The sequence below is a fragment of the Salminus brasiliensis genome, chromosome 3, assembly GCF_030463535.1.
Source record: "Salminus brasiliensis chromosome 3, fSalBra1.hap2, whole genome shotgun sequence".
In the NCBI taxonomy this organism is placed as follows: domain Eukaryota; kingdom Metazoa; phylum Chordata; class Actinopteri; order Characiformes; family Bryconidae; genus Salminus; species Salminus brasiliensis.
The window spans coordinates 46467062-46492839 of NC_132880.1; the positions used below are offsets into that span (position 1 = coordinate 46467062).

Here is a 25778-nt window from a genome sequence, read left to right on the forward strand (position 1 = left end):
GCTTTCTACTAGATTTTAGAGGATGAAGCATTGCTGTGAGGACTTGATTGCGTTCAGCAGCAAGAGCGTTACTCATCCTCATCATCCCCAACTCCCCAACTCATCCCAGAAGTATTGGATGGAGCTCCACCATCCATCATTTCAGAGGACACAGTGACACACATGAGAAAATGCTTGTCTCTGAAATGTGTTCACGCACAGACTAGAGTCATTCATTCCCAGTATTGCAACTAAGGTGCTTGGCAGGTTCTACTGGATACTGTGGAGAAGTATTTCTTTTCTTAGAAGTTCTTAAATTTTTTAATTTATTTATTAATTTTTTACTACGCATTGGAGATACCTCTGGGAAAATCCTAAATAATGAAGTCTGTATATATATATATATATATATATATATATATATATTCCCTCATGTTCTCCCCAGTTTGGACTGCCAATTACCCAAAAAGCGGACCAGGACACGCTACATCAGGAATCTCTCACACCAAGTTCCTCCAAACATGCCTGCTTAAAACAGTGGGACTGGATGGTCCTGGGACTATGCAGGATGTTCTTAAAATCAAAACCGTCCCTTTTTTATGTGAACAGATGGGAAGACTCTTCCCCAAAGATGAATGAATGATTTTCTGGTGGATTTTGATATATGACCTGGTTGTTTCCAGCTTTTCAGGTTTACTGATAAAGCGCCTCAGACCTCAGCTCTTCTTGAGCTTTCCGTATGTTGAGGATATTATCTGTGGACTAATTTGTACTAAACTCTGCTCTTATTACAGTTCCTCCAGCTGTGCTCCTCGATGAGATTGAAGCAGCAGAGGCTGAAGGCAACGATGAGCGCATCGAGGGAGTGCTCTGTGGGGCCGTCAAGCAGCTGAAGATGAACCGGGCCAAGCCTGACATCACGCTCTACCTCAGCCTCATGTTCCTGGCCAAGATTAAGCCCAACTTGTTTGCCACAGAAGGCGTGATAGAGGTGGGTGGTGAGTGTTTGTAGTGTTGAGCTTTAGCCTTTCTGTGGAGCAGCCACTTCATTGTTCTTGGTGTGCTGGGACAGGCCTTGTGCAGCCTTCTTCGCCGCGATGCCTCCATTAACTTCAAGGCCAAGGGGAACAGCCTGGTGTCCGTCCTGGCCTGCAACTTACTCATGGCAGCCTACGAGGAGGATGAAAACTGGCCTGAGATCTTTGTAAAAGTGAGAATCCAGACTCCTGTTAGTTCACGGATATTACCGGTTTAACCTCGTATAGTAGAAACAGTAATTCCATGTTATGATTTGGTCTCAGGTGTATATTGAGGATTCTCTTGGAGAGCGAATCTGGGTGGATAGTTCACACTGTAAAACATTTGTGGACAACATTCAGACTGCTTTTACGACCAAGATGCCCCCGAAGAGTATGCTGCTTCAGACCGAAACAGGCCGTTCTGGAGGGGATCTCAGTGCTGGTATGCTTTAAGGACAGTTTTTATTTATTTATTTATTTATGGAGTAATGTTGGAAAATTGGAGTGTAAACAGGAACCGTGTGTTTATTTGTTTGTTTTGCCTTTTAGGTAACAGCCCTCACCCGTCCACTCCTGATGAAGACGATAATCAGACTGAACTTCTGATAGCAGAGGAGAAGCTTAGTCCTGAGGAGGAAGGGCAGATTATGCCCAGGTACTGAATTATCACCTGATCCAGTCCAGCTCATCATAGCTTTTTGGATATGTTGGATATTTTAAGTGTAAAGGTGCATGTATCTGTCACTCTACAATGTACAGCGATAAGTGTCCTTCACATTTGGCCCACCTGTGGTAGTGAACACACCCACACACACTAGTGAACATGGGGCAGTGAGCACACACACGCCCCCAGAACTGTGGGCAGCCACCTCCAGCGCCCAGAGAGCAGAGAACAGTGGCAGCTTGCCGAGCCTGGGTTTCGAACCCACAACCCTGTCATCAATAGCCCAGAGCTCTAACCGCTGAGCCATGTTTAACCCTTTAAACCCTAAACCCCCAACACCTCGATACCTTATCCTCAAATGACAAAATTTGCATATTGTTTCATAGCCGGTACTCAATACTTTATAGTAGCTAAAATTACAATTACGTTTACGAGAACTGCGTAACTCTATGTATCCCGAGTCTTATCTGAGTAGCGTCCAGTAATTGTACTGTAACGCCTCAGCCCACATGCTTCTTAACCTTTCACTGACAGTTCCGTAGCTCTCAGCTCGTCTGGAAATGCATACGTAAAACTGCAAATTGCACTCCCTGACTATAGGGGGAGCCCAGAAGCAAGAAATGGCAATTCTTGCATAGTGCTGTTTTAACCAATCAATCGAGCAGTTAAGGGATCTCTGTAACTGACTGGACTGTCCACTGTATGTGCAGGTATGACGAGCTGGCAGAGAGCGTGGAGGACTACGTGCTGGACATGTTGAAGGACCAGCTGAACCGGAGGCAGCCAATGGACAATGTGTCTAGGAACCTGCTACGTCTGCTCACGGCCACCTGCGGCTACAAAGAGGTGCGGCTGATGGCCGTGCAGAGGCTGGAGATGTGGCTGCAGAATCCAAAGGTAAGTGAAAGGATTTGCATATTGTCATATTGTTGCTGTGACGCCCAACCACATTTTTGCTTTTTGACATAATGTGAATCTGGCAGTTGTTCTTTCCTTGCCCACATTTCATGATGAATGGACCAATAGAAATGCTTCAGAATGACTATAGGGAATAAGATCTTTTTACATTGACTTCTATTGAAAGTTTTACCCTTCTCCCGTAAATTTGACGTTTTTGAGATACACAGTTTTTGCGTGGCAGCAACAATACATTTTAATGAGATCTGGGATCAGCAGTGAAGATGTGACGTTATTGCGATCTAAAAGTAACTGTGTCTTTTTGTCTCCATAGTTGACCAGACCAGCGCAGGACCTTCTCATGTCGCTGTGCATGAACTGCAGAACTCATGGAACCGACGACATGGAGGTGATCTCCAACCTCATCAAGATTCGTCTGAAGCCTAAAGTGCTCCTAAACCACTACATGCTGTGTGTCAGGTCCGCTGTGCTTTTCCATCTGCTCTGTGAACGTGTGTGTGTGTGTGTGTGTGTGTGTGTGTGTGTCAAAATGTTCGCCAGCTGCTTTCTAATGTGGGATTTGATCTTCTCTTCACAGGGAGCTCTTGAATGCGCATAGAGACAACCTAGGCACCATGGTTAAATTTGTGATCTTTAATGAGCTGTCCAATGCCAGAAATCCTAACAACATGCAGGTGCTTCACACAGTCCTGCAGCACAGCCCAGAGCAAGCCCCTAAGGTGAGCTACTTACATTTAATTCATTCATTCATTTATATTTGGGTGATCGCCTGTTGAGAGACTTGCCCCGCTAAAGCTATTGAGCTGGCAGATCACTTGGTTTTATTTCTGATCTCTCCCCAATTTGGATCGCCAATTACCCAACCCATACATACTCTCCCCCGATCACATGCAATCAGCCAGCCTCTTTTCCCGAACTGCCGCCAATGCAACATCATGTGATGCAGGGAAAAAGTGCCATCTACTCCTGGAGGGAGCAAGGCCAGTTCTGCTCTCTCGGGATCTGACTGCCCCCGGCAGCATGACCTGAATTCAAACTTGCAATCCTCTGGTCATAGTGCATGACGGGGGCCTTATTCCGCTGGACCACTCGGGGCCCACATTCATGAACTATCTTTGATTTTATTTAGCTGATTTCTGTTTGACTAGTTGATCCTTAAATGTGATTTGATTGTAACCTCATATGAAATAGGATGCTAATTAAAAAAAGATTCATAAATCAGCTGTAATCAGTAAACGAGAGTCACTCGTCCATATGTTTCAGAAGCCGCTGTGAAAACTCGCTCATTTCTTTGTCCCATTCTCTCCAGTTCTTGGCAATGGTCTTCCAGGACTTGCTGACCAACAAGGACGATTATCTGCGAGCGTCACGTGCTCTGCTGAGGGAGATCATCAAGCAGACCAAGCACGAGATCAACTTCCAGTCCTTCTGCCTGGGTCTCATGCAGGAGAGGAAGGAGGCCACCTATGTGGACATGGAGTTCAAAGTGAGTGAGCGACACTAGTTCTCAGTCCTGGTCCTGGAGTAACCCACACCCCACAGTTCTGCCTGCTCTTTGCAAACCACCCCGAATGTGGTTTGAGTGATCCGATCGTGGTCCGGGAGCCTTTACACCTGGCTTTGCTATGCGGCCACGTGAACATGGTCTCAACATGATCCGATGCCAAGTGTGATCAGGCTTGCGGTTCGCCTCCGGAAGGGCTTGATAATTAGATCATTATTAGCATCAAGTCTTTTGGAGCAGGCGAAACGCCAAGTGCTCCAGCTTGAGAACCACTGTTCTAGACTACCATAGATGTGCCACACGGGCATTTAAAGCTAGATCAACGTTTTGATCAGCACGTTGAGTTATATAATAATATATGATCCTTACAGTATGGTTGCACATTGCGAAGCAGCTAGCAGCACTATAGTAACCACACTGCAACACCATAGCAACCACCTAGAGGATACCATAATAACAGCCAAGCAAACACTAAGCAACTCCATTGCAGCTGCCTTGCAAATTGGCTCGGCTCGACCCGTCATCCTTTAAGATCCACGGAAGACGAGTGTCCAGGCTTTCTTTAGTCCTGCACCGAAGTGGTGGAACGAACTTCCCCTGGGTGTCCAAACAGCAGAGTCCAACGCTCGCTGTCTTCAAACCCAGGCTGAAGACCCTCCTCTTCCGAGAATACTTGGGCAAAGTGTGGAGTATTATGGTCTCCATGCTGACTTGTGTTTAGTAGAGTCTTAAGCTTAGAGGGATCTTTGAATTGTTTGTCTTTTTAAACTAGCTGAGTTCATTCATGAGTAAACAGAGTAAACTTTTATATATGTCCACTAAATGCTGTAAATGTAAATCTGCAGCAACACCATAGCAACCACCTGGAGCACTCTAGCAACCACTTGAAATATAGCAGCCTATGCAGAGAGAAGCAAGTGTTGCTGTACAGTGAAAACCTTGATCTCGAGATCTCAAATATTTGACAGAAAACGAACTAAATGCATAAATACTGTCTCCTGCAAGTGATGCGACTAATAGTTAAGGGACGTTAGAAGCGCTGGCATGTCTTGACTGAGGTGTGGTTCTTTTCTTTTCACACAGGAACGATTTGTTATCCAGGTGACGGATCTGTTGACCGTGTCCATGATGCTGGGCATCACAGCACAGGTCAAAGAAGCTGGCATCGCATGGGACAAGGGAGAGAAGAAGAGTAAGAGAGGCCTTTCATTCAATTCTGTAGATTTCCTAGCTGCAGGGTTGCCTCTCCCCTCACCCCATGTCATGACTGTTTGTTTTTTTTTTGTTTGTTTTTCTATTGGAACAGATCTGGAGGTGCTCCGAGCTTTTCAGAACCAGATTGCTGCCATCCAGAGAGACGCCGTGTGGTGGCTGCACACTGTGGTTCCTACCATCAGCAAACTGGGGCCTAAAGACTATGTCCACTGGTATGGGCTAGGCTGAGACAAAGCTCTGCAATAAGCATAGCCACGTATGGTATATTTAGTTTCTACTGTAGAAGATCCAGATCTCATCAGAACAGATAAAGCAGGTGAACATTAATCCAGTAAAAAGGAGAAACAAGAGCTTCTCATTCTGAAGAAAGAAAGTAGTGAGATCTTGTCGTTGAGCTAGTCTGAAGAACACAGCTTGCTCGGTTCCTCCAGGTTTCTCCTGGACGCCCCCTAGTCCAGCCAGCACAGCGTGGAGGATGTGTTCAACTCCATCAGCAGCAGCAGCAGCAGCAGCAGCTCACCTGATTTACCATCATTAAGCCCTGATTTACCACCAAACCAGGTGTTGATATGAGGAGAACTCTAAATAACACTAGACTCCATGAGAGAGGAGAACTTTAGAGATGTTCTAATGATGAACACAGTGATGGAGAACCACCTCCACTTTCTGTACTTTAGTGTTTTACTGAGCAAATAAACACTTACCGTCCAGATAAGCAGCTTTTCATTAAACCTTTCACAGGGGACCAAAACATTTGCACAGTACTTTATATTATGAAAATTTTTGATTATAATTTTAGGTTGTATGTTTGTGTGCCATCCTCAGCCTCCACAAAGTGCTCTTCACAGAGCAGCCAGAGACATATTACAAGTGGGATAACTGGCCTCCTGAAAGCGACAGAAAGTAAGTGCCCTCACTCTCCTGCGTTTGCATCATTGTCATTGCTTTAAAATGAAGGTTGCTGACCACATTTCTCCCTCTCGTCTGCTCAGTTTCTTCCTGCGCCTGTGCTCAGAGGTCCCTCTGCTGGAGGATACGCTGATGCGCATTCTGGTGATCGGCCTGTCAAGAGACCTGCCCCTGGGCCCGGCTGATGCCATGGAGCTGGCGGATCACTTGGTGAAGAGAGCCGCAGGGGTCCAGTCAGATGGTAGGATGCTGGATTTCGCTCACTGGCTATTCAGTTTCTTTCCTGGAGTTCCAAGGTTTCCCTGCACAAATACACCTGCTTCAGCTTATCAGTGAATTACTTGGTTTAGCAGGTGTGTTGGAAATGCAGGAAAACCACCAGACTGTGCTGGACTCCGGCCCTCCAGTACCAGAAGTTAACATGCCTGCTCCACTGTGTGTCACATTTCTTGCTCTGTGAGGTTGTAAGCCATCTCTCTCCGATTGTGTTTCAGATCTGGACGTGTTGCGAGTGGAGAGGATTCAGCTGATTGATGCCGTGCTGAACTTGTGTACATACCATCACCCAGAGAATATCCAGCTACCTGCAGGGTGACAGTCGTTATTTCTTACTTTAGTAAATTTATTAGTTCTATCTGCTCAAAATATTCCTCCTAATCCTGGTCCTGGGGAAGCCTGAGTGTCTACTAACTCATTAGCTGGACTGTTTAACTGTGTTTTTTTTTTGGGAATAATTGAATAATGAGAGTTCAGTAGGTGGAAGTGACAATCCATGAATCTCAAACACTGCTGTTCCTCCTTCAAAAGAACATCCAGCAGAACCAAAACAGAGCTGTAAAACAGGCCGATTCCAAAACCCTAAAACTGTTACATCACAATCTTGACTCGTTATATTTATACCCTCAAAATTTGCATAAACCCCACCCACCAGTGGAAGCTGTAGTCATCCGTAACCGTGAAACTTTGGGAGAATATGGTAGTGTTGACGCTGGAGAGCAGCTCATCACATCCACACTCTGTTAGTTATGGGAATGACGGTTGCTATGTGCTCTAGGCAGCTGGGGCAAAACCAGGATTTGCGCTAGGGTAAAAGCTAACACTAGCTGATGATACTAGCTTTCACCATCTGTTTATGGTCTGCTCCCTTGAAAAACAAACTGGACTCCCTCAGCAGAACCAAGCCGGAGCTAAACACACATCAGAAAGGGAACCAATGGCTTATTTATTTATTTTTAAAATTTTGTAAGACTCGAGAAAGCCAAACCTGGGGATGTAAATAAGGGCAGGGCTAAAAGCCAACCGGCTACAATCTTTTTAGCTTACTAACAGCAAATGGTGCTCATACAACACAGCGCCAGGACAGCAAAACTATCCAGTAAGACTCATTATTAATTTTTAAAAGAGCCATCCGTAACAGGAAGATCAGTGTGTTTCATTCTCAGGTAAAATATCATGGTTCTTAATAAGCTTGTCAAACGGCATTTGAGTATTTTTGCTCCAGCCAAAGTCACATTCTTGCTATTTATGCATCAAATAGCATTAAAAATCCTCAATAAATGCATTCTATGCCACGTTTAAGCTGAATCAGGCAGGTCAGAACAAAGAAAACACTAAGCTGAGCAGTACAGAGGATTGTGAAACTATTGTCTGCAAGTTTGTGGAATGAACACGGCTGCCACGTTGTTCTTTTGTGGTCTGTCTGTCTGGCTGTCTGGCAGTGTTGCTCAGTACCCACATTTTGGCCAGTTTGTGTTGATTGAGGGTGTACTGAAATAATTCCAATTCCATTACAGATATCAGCCTCCGAATCTGGCCATATCTACACTTTACTGGAAGGCCTGGCTCTTGTTGCTTGTGGTAGCAGCCTTCAACCCACAGAAAATTGGTGAGACCTTTAGAATTCCCCATTCCTCAGATTTCATAAAACCTCAGAGTTCTGCCTCTAAATTTAAACGTACTCTTGCTTTGCAGGGCTTGCAGCCTGGGATGGCTATCCCACTCTGAAAATGCTCATGGAGATGGTCATGACTAAGTGAGGAAATACTTTTAAATTGTAAAAAGGGCCAAATTCTATAAAAATATATTGAATTTTAAAGCTAAAGCTTCATGTTAACACCAGTAATGCTCTTTTTGCCTTCAGCAACTACTCCTACCCTCCATGCACGGTGGCTGACGAGGAAACAAAGACGGAGATGATCAACCGCGAGCTGCAGATCTCCCAGAAGGAGCGCCAGGAGATCCTGGCCTTCGAGAGCCACCTGGCAGCGGCCTCCACCAAGCAGACCATCACAGAGAGCAACAGCCTTCTGCTGTCTCAGCTCACTAGCCTGGAGCCAAAGTATGAGTCCGGGTCCAGCACTGTACTGTGATTATTCTGTAGATCTGAGATTTCATTCAGAAAATGCTAATTTCATTATTTGTAGCATTAGCATTTCTGCTGGGTTTTAATGGAGTGGTCTGTGTTTTGCTGTGGTCACCTGTGTCTATTTTGTAGCCATTATGGTGTGTGTGTGTGTTTGTGTCCCATCTCAGGGGCCCTCCACGCAGGCCACCTCCACACATTCAGGAGCAGGTGAAGAGTCTGAATCAGTCCCTGCGCCTGGGCCATCTGCTGTGCCGCAGTCGCAACCCGGACTTCCTGCTCAACATCATCCAGAGACAGGTTGGCCCTCTCCCACATGCTCACGATTAGTGCTAAACAGTAACGTGTGTTGTAGCCTGTGTTGATTAATCAGAGGTGTTGGAACATGGTTTAGAGCTTAAAGCGTTGCTAATACTATTCCATCATTTTCACATTGAGGCATCTTTACTCGTCATTTAGCTTCGTCTATGTTTTGAGCCACGGGTGCATCAGTCAAATAGCTGATTCCCTGCATTCCTCCAGGCATCCTCCCAGTCCATGCCATGGCTGGCTGACCTGGTACAGTCCAGTGAGGGATCCTTGGATGTGCTGCCAGTTCAATGCCTGTGTGAATTCCTCCTCCACGATGCAGCTGATGACACCCCCTCTGCTGACGACGAAGAAGAAGGAGAGAGCAAAGAGCAGAGGGCGAAGAAAAGACAGGTACAGTACGATTGTACTGTTTTTTTGTTTTTTTTTTAAGTCCAAAAATTCATTAATCAAGAATATTGATAAAAACCTAGTTTGATTGTTTTTTTTATTAATAGAGCATTTATAAAATGAAATTTATTATTATTATTATTATGCTAGTTCATTATTCCTTCAAATGTGTGGAATTAGAATCAGGTGCAGAACATCAGCTGCAGATGATCAGAACATGGTTCGAGAGGATTATTCTGGAGGGGTCTGTCTTATTTAAACCTCAGACGTTTAGTCTGATGTTTGAAGTGAGTGGTGAAGAAGATCACCATGATCCAAAGAGCTCTCTGAGGCCTTCAGAAAGAAGGTTTAGATGCAGATTATTTTAAGGGGATCTCAGAACAGTTAGAAATCAGTCGTTCCACCAAACGTCCACTAGATCGTTTACCGGTGGAACAACTGCCAACATGACCAGGTCAGACCGTTCAGTCTAGCAAGTTCAGCACGAGCAGATCCACAAGATGAGTCCTCTGACATTTTCATGGGGTGTCCTCATTTTTCCACATGACTGTACTCCTTATATTACCATGCATTTCATGCCTGGATGGTGTTTGAATGTACGTTTCTTTTTTTGCTATTATACTTACGTTTTCTGACTGAAATGTGTTCCCAGTGTGACCAGAGGAGATCTGATGATACTTCTGCTAATGCTAATCTACTGCAAATGTGCTTCATGCCTGTTAAGATCAGTGTACTGTAGATGGGTTTCTGTGCAACGTCATTGCATTCACATTGCATTGCAAGTGTGAAGTCATACATTAATTACTACACTGATTAAAAACCCATTTTATTTACGTTTGATTGGATCTGATTTGGGTGACCCAATCATAATCTGCTCACATTGCTTGCTGGCTGTACATACATGTGGTTTGTCATGCCCTTTCGAACTGATTGGCATAATGATTAGTCCTGTTAAGTAATTCTGTGTTCACCCCTCCTTTCTCCCTGCCCTGGAACAGAGGCAGCAGAAGCAGAGGCAGCTCCTGGGCCGCCTGCAGGACCTGCTGTTGGGGCCTAAGGCAGATGAGCAGACAACCCATGAAGTGCTGGACTACTTCCTACGTCGACTCAGCTCCTCGCAGGTGGCTTCCAGAGTTCTTGCCATGAAGGTACAGTAGAAGCAACCCAAGCTGGCACCTTTGAATTCACTCTTTTTAAAGCACAACTGATGCCATTCACTATATGGACAAAAATATTGGGACACCTGCTCATGTATTGTTTCGTCTGAAATCAAGAGTTTAATCTCTACTGTCCAGGAAATACATAGTGAGCGTTAGTGAGGTCGAAATGTTGGCTGGCTACCATCCCACCTCACCCCCAACTTCCCCAGCTCATCCTAAAAGTACTGGATGGAGCACCATCTATCATTCCAAAGAACACAATTCCTCCACTGCTATACAGCTCAATGCTGTGGGGGCTTTATACCCCTCCACCCCACGCCAGGCCATTAGTCAGCATGGTGCAGGGTTATGCTTATATGCTCGAGGGAGTCCTATTCTATTGGCAAAACTTTTCTACAGGCCCTAGACAAGCTGTGTGTGTGTCTGTGTGTAATTGCACACCTGTGTCAGCAATGGTTGCAACTTAAACTAGCTGACTCCTTCATAAGATTGGCTGTCCACAAACATTTGGACATGTTTGTCATGATTAATTAAAAATATTGATCTCATGCTTTATTAATTTGTCTTGGTTGCCAGGTATTGTTTTCAGATCCCACCAATCAGATCTCTTTGCTCCAGTGGAGCCGATTAGCTAATTGCAATCTTGCAATGTTTGTTTTACTAACTAGACAGAAGTGCGTCTTGCCTCACACACCGTTAGCACCAGTTGATCTTGTAAATATTTAATATCATGCCTACGCAGTATTTTGCGAAATTGAGGTTTTTATAATAAGAGCTTGAAAAGAAAGGCTGTGCTGCACCCGTACTTAAACTTTGATGGCTGATGTTAATTAGCAGAGGGCTATAAGCTAATGTAGTCATGTTGTGGTTGCCTGAACGTTGCATCAGTCCGTGTTATTGCTGATGTCTGATGCTGATACTGGGCTTGTAGGGTCTGTCTCTAGTGCTGACGGAAGGGGGGCTGAAGGATGGCGAGGAGCGGGACCAGCCGATGGAGGAGGATTCCAGGGATGACGAGCTGCTGCCGGCCTACCAGTGGCTCCTGCAGGACCTGCCCAAACTGCCGCTGTTCGACAGTGTCAGGAGCATGACAGCCAGCGCCCTGCAGCAGGTCGGTGTTCCTGTCTGATGGTCTTTAGCGTAAATGTGCTGTCAATCAAACTTCTCTTAGGATTTTCTGAATATGGGAATATAAATAGCCAGAACTGATCGCCTTACTTTTCCTTTACAGTAAGGTTTTGCTTTTATAGTGAACGTAAGCTTGAGGTTCAGTGACTAAATGTACATAGCTTAATTAGACGTTATTATCCAGAGTAATGTACAGTGATGGGAGCATGTAGTGTTGAGGGAATCATTTGGCACAAAATGTAATGTAACATGAATTATCACTCACCCCAGATGTAGTTCATCCGCCAAGTTTGATATCTGAAGCTTGCTTCAAAAGTTTACAATTGGGAGATTAGCTAGGCTAATGTTGCCAACACTGGATTTAGACTTCTATAATAATAATAAAATAAAATAATAAAAAATAAATAAATATAGTCAAAATTATTGAATTGTCTTGAAAAACAATGAAAATGGGGAAACATTTTTCATGGGATGAGATATTTCAGGGAGATATTTGCAGAGATGAGATTGGAGACCGTGTGGATTGGAGTCCAGTGTTTGTTGAGTCCAGCAGTGTTAGCCTGGCATCTTGTGTTCTAAAGGAGCAGCCCTCAGATAACAAGCATGCCTTGGCTGATCAGCTGCCTCTGCGGTGAGTAAACTAATTATTGTAAGAATGAAGGTACAGGGCAGTAAGAGTGGCACCGTCACTCTGTCGAATCCCGGTCATTCTGCTAGCCATCGACAGCCGAGGCCCAGAGAGGACACAATTGGCCTTGCTTTCTCCTGGGTGGGTAGATGGTGCTCTCTCCCCTCATGCTACCAGGGGTCCTTTGAGGGATGCCATAGAATAACCATTTTTGATTGCATATGGAAGCATTTTTGAGACCTTTTAAAAGTTAAAAGCAGTTGATCTAAAGCTGACTAACCAGGTTCTTTAAGGTTCTTTAAGGTTCACACTCCTCTGTTTTATAAAGGTGGTTCATCTCTAGCTCAAACAACCATTTGTAGCATCCTTATTTTAGGAGCATAGAATACCCTGACTGGCTCTGACATCTGTTTAAGGTCTGCTATGTAATGATGTGTCCTTTTCTGAAGGCCATTCACATGGAGACAGATCCTCAGACCATCAGTGCCTATCTCATCTACCTGTCCCAGCATGCACCAGTGGAGGAGCAGAGCTTGCACAATGATCTGGCACTGGTGAGGAGATATTTAATATTGTGGAATCAGGATGGATTGAATTTGCCACTTTAAGATCTAAATTAGGTCAGATTGTAAGATTCTGATTGTAAGATATGTGTGTTTTGTATGTAAGGATGTAGCACGGCTGATTGTGGAGCGCTCCACCATCATGAACAGTCTGTTCTCGAAGCACTCCTGTAGGCCGGAGTCTGACGCCGTCCTTGCTGCCCTCATCTCCATTTTCTCCGCCTACATTCGCCGCATGAGGAAGACCAAGGAGGGAGAAGACCTCTACAGCTGGGTCAGCACACGCCAGATCCTCTCAGTTCTGTGGATACTCATTTACTCCTCTTGGATGATTTAAGCTGATTCATCTCTTTATGTTGAAATCCACAGTCTGAGTCTCAGGACCAGGTGTTTCTCCGCTGGACCACGGGGGAAACGGCTACCATGCATATTTTAGTGGTCCACGCTATGGTCATTCTGCTCACGCTAGGACCACCCAAAGGTATGACCTGCTTTATGACCCTGCCTCAGGCCATTAGGCTTTACATTTGGGGCATGAAGTGATGTCAACGTGGGTGTTCCTTCATAAAGGGATTCATTATACCGATGTTGATACCAAAAACCTGGCCGATTACATGAAGCTCAGTACCGGATTAGATACCACAGCAAGCCTGAGTGAACAGTTGTGGAATCAAATCAGCAAATTAGTTCATTAAGTTGAAGCGAATAAAGGCATCTAGCTCACACATATTTAACGAAAGTAAACATTAGCTCACGCTCTCAATCTCTCTTGCCCTCGTTCTCAGTAAAATCCTAATTTTTAATAGAAGTGAAAAAAAGGAATTTTGGAGCATTTCTATTGGTCCATTCATCATTAAGTTTTAACACAATGTAAATAGAAACTACCAGATTTATATTATGTCAAAATATAATGGAAAACAATGGAAAAAATAGACAAGACAGACATCTTCACCATTAGTGTTGGACACAGATGGAATTTGGCCTCCATTTAACCCATCCGTACAGTAAACACACACACACACACACACCAGTGATCAAACACATGCAGTGACAGTGAAAACACATGCCCGGAGCAGTGGGCAGCCATCGCTGGGGTGCCTGGAGTGAAGAGAGGATGAAGGACCTTGCTCAAGAGCTCAACAGTGGCAGCTTGCCCGGTGTTCTAACCACTGAACCATTTTGTTTGGCTCTAAAGTTTCCCATTTCTCATGGCGATCTAAAGGGTGTTCACAACCGCCCTCTAACTTTCCTTTTCTAAACCCTTTGGCGAGGACTGCACAGTTCTATCTCAACAGCAGCTGCGACCAGTCCAAGTGTGAGTTCTTTCTGAGCTGTGTAAGCAAAGAAAGAAAATATTAATAATAATAGTATTGAAAAAGTGACTTTATTGGTCCACTCCAGATAACATACATTAGTCTGTCTTACTTCAATGTTTTTAAACCTGGCTCTCTCACAGACTTGGCATTATAAGTGTGTATGTTACTGAACATCACCTTAGTGCAGACTTGGAGGAGGAACGCAGGGCTTGGGGCACCATTAGGGACCACGCTGCTAGCCATTGGCAGCCGGGGTCCAGAGAGAACACAATTGGCCTTGCTCTCTAGATTGCAATTTTCCCCCCACATCTCTCCAGTGCAGTGCAGTGCTGGCCGGCAGGCACTGGCATCTACTAGCCGATGCATCACAGCCAGGTACACATTTGCTGTTTCCTGCAGTGTTTGCCCAGTGACGTAGCATTGCAGCATTGCAGCATTGCAATTCTGCAAAAAAGGTGCTGGCTAGCTGTGCATGTGTTGTAGGAGGCGTGTGTTGGGAGCATTGCATATGATGGGAAGAATATGTATGGGGGGGGGGGGGGGGGGCATCTGAAATAAACCTTTCGATTGAAACGTCCTTCACTGCTCGTTTTGCTTTTGTTTACTTCAGGCGAAAGTGACTTCTATATTCTGCTAGACATCTGGTTCCCAGATAAAAAGCCCCTTCCCACTGCCTTCCTGGTGGACACCTCCGAGGAGGCTCTTCTGTTGCCTGACTGGCTGAAACTGAGGATGATTCGCTCAGAGGTCTCCCGATTAGTTGATGCAGGTAAGCAGGTACTACCGGTCTCTGGCTGAGCTCCTGTGAGGTCATGAGCATGCACCACGTTCCATTAATGCTCATTCTCCCCCTCGCTCCTTCCAGCATTGCAGGATCTGGAGCCGCAGCAGCTTCTGCTGTTTGTGCAGTCCTTCGGCATCCCTGTGTCCAGCATGAGCAAACTGCTGCAGTACTTGGACCAGGCTGTCTCCCATGACCCGCAGACACTGGAGCAGAACATCATGGACAAGAGTGAGGGCTTTTTTGATCTCTCTATCTCTTTTATTGATGATCATGTCGAAGTAGTGTTGATGCTTAACAATGTTTCTCTGTGATAGACTACATGGCTCATCTGGTGGAGGTGCAGCATGAGAGAGGTGCCACCGGAGGGCACACTTTCCACAGCTTACTCAGTGCTTCACTTCCTCCCCGGAGAGGTAAGTTATCATTCAGAGCGCGTATTTGTAATCGCTGTATATCCACCCTGCTGCATGGATAGACTGTGTTTGTTTGTTTTTTTGCCTTACAGACAGTGCAGAGGTGAGCAGGGCTAAGGTCACAGTAGAGACGCCCCACGGCTCAGTGAAGATGAGAACCTTGGGTCCGGTCCCTGTCATTGGCCCTGAAGATGACCTCGCTGGCGTCCTGCTACAGGTGCGCCCTATTAAATATAGGACTAAGAGGTGCTGACTGAGAGTCATTGCAGTGCAGCCTTGATACACTGATGGTCAATGTGAAATTAATTCTAGCCTACATTAAGCGAGTATACCCCCCCCATTTCATTACTTTGGGATCAACCCTTTATTGAATTGAACCAGTTGTGTTACGAGACGAGAACTAAACCAAAAGTGACAAGAAAATTTTGATTTATGACGAATGACACTAATTTTACAGTTATATATATATAATGTCCAGAGATTTCGCCCCTCCTCCTGCTCTCAAACAATGTCCTAAAAATCAGAAATCTGAGAAAATAACATTTTCTAAATTGTGGCAGAAAACTGAACAAACTAGAGTCATTATATTTTGTAAGTCCCTGATTTTTTCCATATTACCTATATACCATATTAAAATAGCCAGAATCGCTGAAACAGCAGGCCCCGAAGACAGTAAGGGACCATCTTAAAAGTGTGGACACTCTAAAAAAAAAATGTCTAAACACATTTACAGAGATGATTCTAACAGTGAAGCTCTTTCCTTTAGCCAGAGTGTTGTGAGGACGGTATCCTACACCATCATAAGACTCTTTAGAAGTCTTAGAAGAAGTCTTTAGAAGAAAAAAAACTTTAGAAGGAAGGTCTGGTACAGGAAGAGGTCTGACCCACTCAAATCCACAACAGCATCCGAAGGCAACATCAGCTCGTGTGATAGGCAGGTCACATGACAGCTGTGTAGCTCAGCTCAACACTGGACCAAGTCTCAGTTTCAGCTGTGAAGAGAAGACCTGGAGCTGCAGGTTCGACTGCAAGTGGAGTGGCAGGAAAAAAGTCATTGCTTCGATGGTAAAATAAGAAAAACAGGCTTGCCTGGGCCACACGGCACTGCCAGTGGACGGCTGGACACGCTACTAGGGGTGTTCTAAAACTTTTGACCTGTAGTGTACATTAAGTGCTCCTTTTGCATTGTAAGTAAACAAGGGTCATATGGGTCAAATCTTGTGTTTCTGATTTCTCTGTGTACAGCTGTTCCCTCTGAAGGTGGACCCACGCTGGCCCACACCTCCTGCCCGCCCACTGGCTCTGGCCCTACAGCAGACCCTGGCTCAGGAGGTTCTGCGGGCTCGGCAGGGGCACGGCCAGCAGGGCAGCGCTGCCGCACGCCTCCTTCAGGCCCTGGCTGCCCTGCTTAGCTCTGCCCATGCTGGAGCTCTGGTCATGGCGATGCACCACAGCCATGCCCTCTCGTGTCCTCTGTTGCGCCAGCTGCACCTCTACCAGGTAAGTGAGCAAGTGTGGACACGGTACCCGAGTATTATTTACCTTCTCATCGTATCTGACTGTCCTGTCTCTCTTCGCCCATCAGCGGCTGATGTCTCAGGATGTGGCGTTCGCCTCGCTCTTCTTTAAAGTGATCATGCAGATGTTGACGTGGTTGGAAAGCTCTGCGGTGGAAGCAGGTCCCCTCAACACCCTGTTGAAGTCTCTGGCAGCCCAGTACTCACACAAGCACCGCATCACTGATGGTGATTACTCCACACTCCTGTTTAATTAACAGTGAGCTCCACATGTAGGGCTGAAGAGCAGTCTGTGTACATAGCTCTAGCATGCAAAGAGGTAACATACCTAATAGTGAAAGAGAGATAGCTAGACAGACAGATAGATAGGCAGGCTTTTTTAAGCCCAGTCCAATTCCGATCCTTTGTTTTCGCCACTGTGTTTTAGCATAGAATTTCTCAACCCTGGTCCTGAAGGCACAAAAGGTGTTTTTCCTGCTTTCAACAGACCTGATTCAACTAATCAGCTTATTACCAGCCCGTTATTCAGTCTCCAAGCCTCTGGAGTCTAAGGTCATATTCTTGATTTTTGCATATTTTCTTAAATTCATCTTTAAAGGCGCTTTCATATTAGATAAAATCCACCTGTTTTATATCAAACTGTTCAGAATCTCAGCTCTTTCAATATAATCAGACCCCATGTGACCTAGATCACTGTGTGAAGAGATAATCTGAAAAGCTAAAAACTGTAAGTCAGATTTTAGAATTTCATCAAGTGTACAAAATGTTTTGGTGCTTGAAATGGGTGTACCAGAGTCTCAGGTTCACTAAAGCAGTGGGATGTTTGAATAACATCGTATATATAAACAGCGAGAGGCAGAAGACGGACATGCAAATCCACCAGTGCGAGACAGAGACGAGTCTCTTGACCCATCTTTATAGCCTCTTAGCTACAGATGCAATGGAGAAGGTGGGCTCTAAAGAATCAGCTTTTATCACTAGATCAGATTTGATGCGCCGGCTCGTTTGTTTGACTCCAGAGGGTTGCAGGGCAGTGGTGAGCCTCCAGGACCAGGTTGAGAAACACTGTTCTAGCAGAATGCCCCCTGGTGCTGGTAATGGACATTGTTCACAGCCCACAGCAGTAATAAGTAGTGTTCTCTGAAGGTAACAGAACTAGTAGATGTTTGCAGTGTGGACCAGCTATGTGTTTGTGTTCTGCCAGTTTTGCTGATACCACCTAAACCATGTGGGGAAATACACTTCCTAAACCTCTTTACTTGATTTACGGCTGAGTAGAAATTAAACCATCATGGCACCACAAAAAAGTTTTACCAGCAGGACAGCTGCAGGCTTTCCCTGGTTTTAAACCAGCTCTGAACAGCATGTTTAAAGCCTAGTGGAGGAGGAAAACGGACATATTCAACCCTGCAGCAGCAGATCTTACTTAAACTGTCTGTCTAAACTATTTCAGAAACCCAAAGATTGGATCAGATTGGTATCGGACCATACTTGGCATTAATGTACTCTGATCAGATTGGATAAGGGGCAAAAAAAATGATTTTGGAGTTTTACATCTCCATTGAAGTTTGTATAGATTAGAGTCCAAAAGGTCCCTCTAATCTTAGATGCTACTAAATACAGAAGTCAGTCTGGAGACCACAATACTCAACACTACACTTGACACTAGTGCTTCTATGCTGATAAGCAGCCTTCAGTCATGAACTGACCCTTTTAATTGTCCAATTTCATCTCTGCTGTGATTGTATTAGTCCGCACAGGCTTCCTCCACCTGGGAGAGGCTCTGGCTTACAGGCGGGATGCAGAAGTGGCCGTGAGGGGCATCATCGCTTCGCTGAAGGCTGGAGAGAGATGCAACGCTGAGCCTGAGCTCGTTATTAAAGGTAGCTCACCCATAATTTCTTGTCCGTGGGAGGCTTGCATATGTTGATAGAACTTCTGGGCTTTGTGAATTAGAAATTTATGGAGTTCCATCGTGGTTCATTTCATAGCTAGCCTTAACCTCAGCACTCAGCAATGGGTATGTTGATGTATATAAGTGGTAAAATCACCCAGGGGAAGTTCTGTAATGGGAACATTGAATCTTTACCATTAATGCTTTGGTCTTAATGAGGAATATTAACCCCTTATACAGCTAATAGACCACCGGTGGGCCGAAAGTGTTATTTCAAACTTCTGTTATCAAAAAAATAGCTTCACAAGTTTGTACAGATGTCCCTGTAGTTACTGAGTAATACAACTCAGGGTGTGATAAGCCTTAGAGTGTTAACATTTTTCTATAATGGCCTTTTTTGTCTCATTGGCTCATTTTGACGCCCATCTTTTAAGCCATTAAATGAAGCAGGTTTCTTATTCTTCGGAAAACAAATCAAATCACTTTTATTGTCACGTCACATTACACAGGTGTAAAGGTGAGTGAAAAACGTGGGTGCATCGTCCCTCACAGTGGTACTAAAAAATAATACAAATTTACAAAATAGAAATACTGAATATTTAGACATTAACTTATATTATACAAATGTACACATTATACATACTCTCTATTTAGAAGTATTGCACTGGTAAAAGCAGTTAAATGTACAGGTTTGATAGAATCTAAATGTTTACATTATTTACAAAAGGCACTGAATGGGTATGAGTTTAGGTGTAGTGTGGGTGGGTGGGGAAAAGTCTTTATGGGTGCTGTGTGTGACTGTGCATAGGGTAGGTGCTGGGTGCAGTGTGTTTGTATGGGGAGAAGGTGTGATGGTACAGATGAGGTCCACAGTCCACAGCTATTGTTCATTCAGCAGCCTGACTGCTCGAGGATGGAAGCTGTCTCTAAACCGACCGGTTCTGGTCTTCAAGCTTCTGTACCTCCTGCCGCTGGGCAGCTGTGAGAACAGGCAGTGGCTTGGGTGGGTGGAGTCCTTCATAATCATCCTTGACTTCTTCAGACAGCGGCTGGTGTAGAAACCCATCGCTTCATATTATGACTTTTTTTAAATGTGTTTATTGACGGGCAGGTGTAATTTATGGTCAATACCTGGCCTGTATATGTACCAGAGTACTACCATAATACTCCAGTAGAGAACAGATACAGCATTTTAGTACTTAAGTACAGCAGTGAAGTACCTCTACTTCGTCATTATACATCTGTCGCTGTGTTTGTTTTACTTTATGTCATTGGCATGTTGATGGTCCTCCAGAAATGCTTCAGTGAAATGCCGACTTCATCCTCAAATCTGAGAATCTCTCTTGGTGTATCCGTAGGATTTCCTACTAGGTAAATAATTGCAGGCAAAGATCCTCACTTGTTGAGCATTCTGACACCGACACGCTGACATGGCACCGATGGCGGGTTGTGAACAGTTCACAATTATCTGAATAGTCACTGCCAAACCAACTCTCACTGCTCTGTTCAGTGTCTGTGTCTCGCTTCCCTTTGGAGGATTCCAGTTGGCTGCCGTAATGCATTATGGGTGTTGTAGCGGTGTAACGGTACGCATAACTCACAGTTCAGTTCTCATCATGGTTTGGACCTCACACTGTACTGAACAGTCAAGCTCCGGTTTGTTCCACAAGCTGCACGTCCTCATCTGATTCACCATGATTTCATTAGTCAAAATAAAACTGGGAAGAGGCCAGAATATCGGAAGCACTTGTTTATTTTCAGTCATTTGACAGCGAACAGAACAGCGAGAGATAAAGATCCCTGAACCGATGTGAGCTGTTCTCCCTGTGAGGGAGATGGAGACAGAGAAAAGGCGTAAAATACGATACCATAGCGTAACTCGTTAATCCACTACAGTTCCCACAGTATCAGGCACGTTCAAATTTTGCCTGCAGCGTAATGTTTTTGGGTGGACTAGTGCTTGTGAAATTTGGTTCTGCAGTACTTTCAGCAATCCTTATCCAGCTGTGTACTGTGTGTTCTACATATGACTACATGCACCTAATCCGTGACCTCTGTACTGTACATTTTCGTATGGATACATGTGCCGTCAGACCTGTTAGGATATTGTTGATTTCAATAATAAAGCTCATGACGACCTCGTTAGCACCTATAACAAACAAAATGAACCCAATTTCTGTTTATTGGTCGCTAAAATAGAATAACTGTGCTCAGGACTTTTATTCTGAAATAATATATATAATAAATATGTAATATATAATAAATTCATAGTCTGTTAGACTAAAGAGGAGCTAGCAGCCCCTCCCTTATCGGTTCTCCTTATAAGGAAAACCAGGCTGGATTACTCTGATAGTTGATGACAGCTTGTCAGCCAGTCGAGGGCACCATGCCTTTTTCCCCTGTCTGAGGACTGGGTTGAGAGAAATCACGACTCGGGAGCAAGTTTCCCAAAAGCACTGCAGTACCAGGTTCCTCAGGGTCCTTATAAGATGAAGAACTGTGAAGGAACTGCGGGTACGTCTTCTGCCAGCTGTGTTTCAGTTGACCTGGCCTCAACGCTACAGAGCTTCTGAGCCTGCTGTTCCTGGCCTGGTGTTCCTGGCCTGGTGTTCCTGTGTTTCTCATTCCTGATCGTCAGCTCAAGTCACCTGCCACAAGTGGGGTTTTAGAACCAGGTACTTGAGAACTACTTGTTTTAGCCTCTCAAGGCGAAGGGCCGGTAAAGACGAGCCTCTGCAGTCCGCAGTGTCTTCATGGCAGACAGCTTAACTCCACATGTTGCTGCTGGAGCTGACGGCAGTATTACTCAGCTTCTCCAGACTGCAGTGTTTATCTGTTTTATGACTTTAGTGTGTGTGTCATCTGAAACAGAACCAGCCACACGCAGGGAAAGCGGCGACCTCTTCGGGCCTGTTCAGACTTGTTTACATCCAGGGAGCGCCACGTTGGCCCCTGTACAGGCCGAAACCTCCTTTTTTAAAGTGTCGTTAGAGGTTTGCTGGAGAACACAATTATAGCGGTTTCTGGTTTTATTGTGTGGGATTGGCATTGTGTTGTATGTGGTTTTTTTTTTGTTTTTTTTTGCTGGATTTTTGTTTTCCAGTCTGGAACCTGGACGGGTTTCACAAGAGGAGATTGAGAAACAGCAGAAAGTGGATGTGATGGTGTTATACGCTACTGGTCAAAAGTTTAGGAACACACCAGAGCTGGGCTGTGTGGTCAAACGTATTATATCACGATATTTAAAGTCATTTTAATGATCCATGATATTTATGGCGCTACACGTGAGCGCAGAAAAAATGCATCAGTAGCAACAGATTCCTAAAAACGCTGTTCAAATACTCTCCCGTACTGAGCAGGGATGCACTGATTCAATACTAGGATGGGATATCGGTCCCAATACTATAAATATATTAACTGGATCGAGTATCGGATAATTAGTCTGATTCAAAGGGCCGATCTATTCAAGGAACCCGATTCTCGCACCACCGGTTTTCTAGGCTTCATAACCCAGGATCAGAGTAACCTACAGACATCATACACATAACATAGCAAACAGCAAGACTCCCCCTATATAACCAGCATAGTGCCTCAACCCGTCATCAACTATCAGTGAGTAATCCAGCTCATCTTCCATATAAGGACAACCGAGAAGGGAGGGGCTGCTCGCTCCTCTTTAGTCTCACAGACTTCAAATTTCAGAATAAAAGTCCTGAGCCCAGACAACACTGTGCAGAGGTCCAGCACAGATATTCATTTTAGTGACCAATAATCAGAAATCATGTTAATTAATATTTGTGTTCATTTGTTATAGATTGTTTAATAAAGTTAGTAAAGTAATAATTACGTCAATCCTGATGCCTTAAGTCTCTCTCAGATGGTCAGGTATATGATTTTAAAGGTAAAGATGTACAGCGTACACTGTACAGCGAAATGTGTCCTCCGCATTTAACCCATCTGTGGTAGTGAACACACACACACTCTCTCACACACACACACACACACACACACACACACACACACACACACTAGTGAACTAGGGGCAGTGAGTACACACACACCCAGAGCGGTGGGCAGCCAACTCCAGCACCCAGGGAGCAGAGAGGGTAAAGGGCCTTGCTCAAGGGCCCAACAGTGGCAGCTTGCCAAGCCCGGGAATTGAACCCACAACCCTGTTATCGATAACCCGGCACTCTAACCGCTGAGCCACCACTGCCCCCATAATTAATTCATTAATAATTCAACAGTGGGTATCAGCCCATAGGCAACGTTAACGTATCAGAACAGAAAACGATGGATAGGTGCATCACTAATACTGAGTACAGTGATTTCTGTTCAGAATCAGCTGCATTTCACCAACATACACCAGACTAATTACACTCGCTGTAATGAAACATACAGCTGGTCAGCGATTTTTAAGCGTGGACGATATCCTTGATATGCTCAGAAAAGCATACTGTGTATCACAATGCGATGAAATATCATTGTGTTGGCCAGCTCTAGAACACTATAATAAGTGAATAACTTTAAATGGTACAAACTCCAGTAAAATCAAATGGTATCAACTGCAAACTAAAAAATTGAAAAACTAAGTACGATTTTAAAGAAAAGGCCTTTTTAGAGAACCTCTTTGGTTCACAACTTAAAATTAAGCTTTGAAAATCAGTGCATACTCTTTACAAACCCTTCATCTGTATAAAAGCCGCGTTGAACTGCCGTGTTACAGCTCTGTCACACTATTTACACAACGCTGCACCTTCAGACTGCTCTCATAATGGCTAGAAAAAGAGCCCTAACACAGACAAAGCATTCTAACTCTTAAGAGTGGAGCTCTTTCCTTTAGAGAAACTCCTGATAAAGACAGAGTGTGGTGAGGACAGTCTCCTACACAATCAGAAGACTTAAAAAACTACAGAGGTCTGGTACAGGAAGAGATCTTACACACGCAAATCCATGAGTTTCAGAGAGTCAACAGCAGCTAGTGTGATAGGCGGGTCACCTGGCAGCTCAGCTTAACACTGCACCGAGTGTCATTTTCAGCCGTGGAGAAAAGACCTGGAGCTGCAGGTTCAACTGCAGGTGGAGTGGCAGTTGGGTCGTCATTGCTAAGATGCTAGTGGACTACTGAAAAAAAAAAACTGTGGTGTTCTAAAAGTTTTGACCTGTGTGTGTGTGTGTGTGTGTGTGTGTGTGTGTGTGTGCTTACTTACCAGTCCTACAGGGTCTAATGGAGGTGAAGTCCCCATATCTGGAGGAGCTGCTGTCCCTGCTCATGACTGCCGGCACGGAGACGGGAGCGCCGGGCAACACAGCCAACCTTGTTGCCATGGTGATCTCATTGCTGCTGCAGGAGACGGAGGAGAGAGGGGTGAAGATGGAGACGGACTCTAAAGTGTAAGCAATACAGAGTGAGGCGTGAGTCACACTGCTAGGTTTTCAGGGAGGGAGGGTTTCCAGGTCGCTGCTGATGTAGTTACCAGGAGCAACAGGAAGCAGGTGAGCAGGTGTGACCTGTGTAGGTCGAGCTGGTTTACCTGTTTTTAGTCTTTCACTGTACTTGTTGACCGTGGATAGACAGATAAACGTGTATAGTGTAAAGGTGCCTTTTAATTACTGTATATTGTATATTGGTCCAACTGGGTAAGGCACTTAATCCCCATTTGCTCCCTGGGTTAGCCGTCCCAGCCATCTGCAGGGCCGGAAAGCCAGACGCATATCTAGATCCATAGTAGAGAATCTGTTGTTGTTGTTACTTTTACTCAGCCTCACTCCATTACTAAACGTTCCACCTTAAATGCTGTGGCAATTACAGTCCAAGTATGTGACAAAAGTTTGGGGACACATGCCTCTTTATTGTCTTTTTCAAAGTTAAGGTTAAAAAAAGAGCTGATCCTGCTTTTGTTGGAGTAACTGTCTCTACTGTCCAAAGAAGAAGGCTTTCTACTAGATTTTGAAGGAGCATTGCTGTGAGGACTTGATTGCATTCAGCAACAAGAGCGTTAGTGAGGTCAGGATGTTGGCTGATGATGATCGCCACACCCATCATCATCCCCAACTCATCCAGACAGTATTTGATAGAGCATCCACCATCCATCATTCCAGAGAACACAGTTTTTCAAACTGCTCCACATCTCAATGCTGAGGGGGGGCTTTATACCTCTCTAGCCCACGCCTGGCATTAGGCAGCATGGTTCCAATAGGTTTGTGTTCATCTGCTCCAGAGAGGCTTATTCTGTTGGCAGTGCTTCTCTACAGGGACTAGACAAGCTGTGTGTGTATGTACACATCTTTGTCAGCAATGGATGCAACTTAAAGTACCTACATGCGTTCATTAGAAGGGGTGTCCACAAACATTTGCACATTAAGACGTTTGATAAAGCTTTGATTACTTAAATGATGGTATTTGGGCAGTTTCTATAGACCAAGAACCACAGCATTCCCTTTTAAAGCTGCGGCTCGTCTTGGCCTGGTATAAAAACTGCCGGTCCAGAACTGCAGCTGGCTCTCTGGCTCTGCAGATGGACGCATCTCACCCACCATTCGGGGTGTGTGTCATCACTGTTCTAATCACAGGGGTTAAATGTGAAGGTTGACTATCATACTTGATAAAGTGTGCTGTACTAGAAAGAGCTAATGTGATTTTTAATGAAGAGTGTGATTTGCCTGCCAGGAGCTTGGAGGCAAAAAGACCTGGTTCCAGCTCAGGCCTGTTGGTTGACTGGCTTGAGCTCCTTGACCCTGAGGTGACCTCCGTCTGCTCGGACCTCCAGCAGAAGCTGCTCTTCTCTTTAAATAAGGTACCTCTGTTCGAGTTCACTTGTTGCTCAGCACATGTTACAGTTGTATTTAATATTTGATATTCATTTATTGTTTTTATGTGTGTTCGTGTGTTCGTGTGTTCCAGCAGGGTAAAGCTGGAGGAGTGTGCGTGGCCCCCTCCTACAGGCCCTACCTGCTGGCCCTGCTCACTCACCAGTCTAATTGGAGCACTTTGCACCAGTGCATCAGCTCGCTACTCAACAGACCCAGAGAGCACAGGTGAGAGTGCTGAGTGCTCACTTCCACCCCACCTGCCACCTAATGCTTTACACGGGGCAGAGTGTGAG

At 44.9% G+C, this 25778-nt stretch overlaps 1 protein-coding gene across 2 annotated transcripts in view; it reads left to right on the forward strand.

Moving 5' to 3' along the window:
• ints1 (integrator complex subunit 1) overlaps positions 1-25778 on the forward strand; it is a 37703-nt gene that overhangs the window by 2517 nt on the left and 9408 nt on the right. Inside the window, exons 4-36 of one of the 2 annotated variants that reach the window (XM_072676388.1) lie at positions 774-970; positions 1052-1189; positions 1281-1440; positions 1548-1653; positions 2373-2559; positions 2894-3039; positions 3158-3299; positions 3890-4066; positions 5168-5276; positions 5391-5511; positions 6125-6202; positions 6292-6449; positions 6703-6799; positions 8002-8093; positions 8180-8240; positions 8349-8546; positions 8741-8870; positions 9093-9272; positions 10268-10417; positions 11361-11540; positions 12635-12739; positions 12855-13022; positions 13118-13229; positions 14675-14833; positions 14930-15076; positions 15163-15261; positions 15354-15478; positions 16507-16761; positions 16847-17006; positions 18530-18661; positions 23886-24066; positions 25343-25469; positions 25577-25710. In XM_072676388.1, the coding sequence (XP_072532489.1) occupies positions 774-970; positions 1052-1189; positions 1281-1440; positions 1548-1653; positions 2373-2559; positions 2894-3039; positions 3158-3299; positions 3890-4066; positions 5168-5276; positions 5391-5511; positions 6125-6202; positions 6292-6449; positions 6703-6799; positions 8002-8093; positions 8180-8240; positions 8349-8546; positions 8741-8870; positions 9093-9272; positions 10268-10417; positions 11361-11540; positions 12635-12739; positions 12855-13022; positions 13118-13229; positions 14675-14833; positions 14930-15076; positions 15163-15261; positions 15354-15478; positions 16507-16761; positions 16847-17006; positions 18530-18661; positions 23886-24066; positions 25343-25469; positions 25577-25710 (4711 nt within the window). The remainder of the gene's footprint in view (positions 1-773; positions 971-1051; positions 1190-1280; positions 1441-1547; positions 1654-2372; positions 2560-2893; positions 3040-3157; positions 3300-3889; positions 4067-5167; positions 5277-5390; positions 5512-6124; positions 6203-6291; positions 6450-6702; positions 6800-8001; positions 8094-8179; positions 8241-8348; positions 8547-8740; positions 8871-9092; positions 9273-10267; positions 10418-11360; positions 11541-12634; positions 12740-12854; positions 13023-13117; positions 13230-14674; positions 14834-14929; positions 15077-15162; positions 15262-15353; positions 15479-16506; positions 16762-16846; positions 17007-18529; positions 18662-23885; positions 24067-25342; positions 25470-25576; positions 25711-25778) is intronic. The other variant, XM_072676389.1, reaches the window with a different exon arrangement.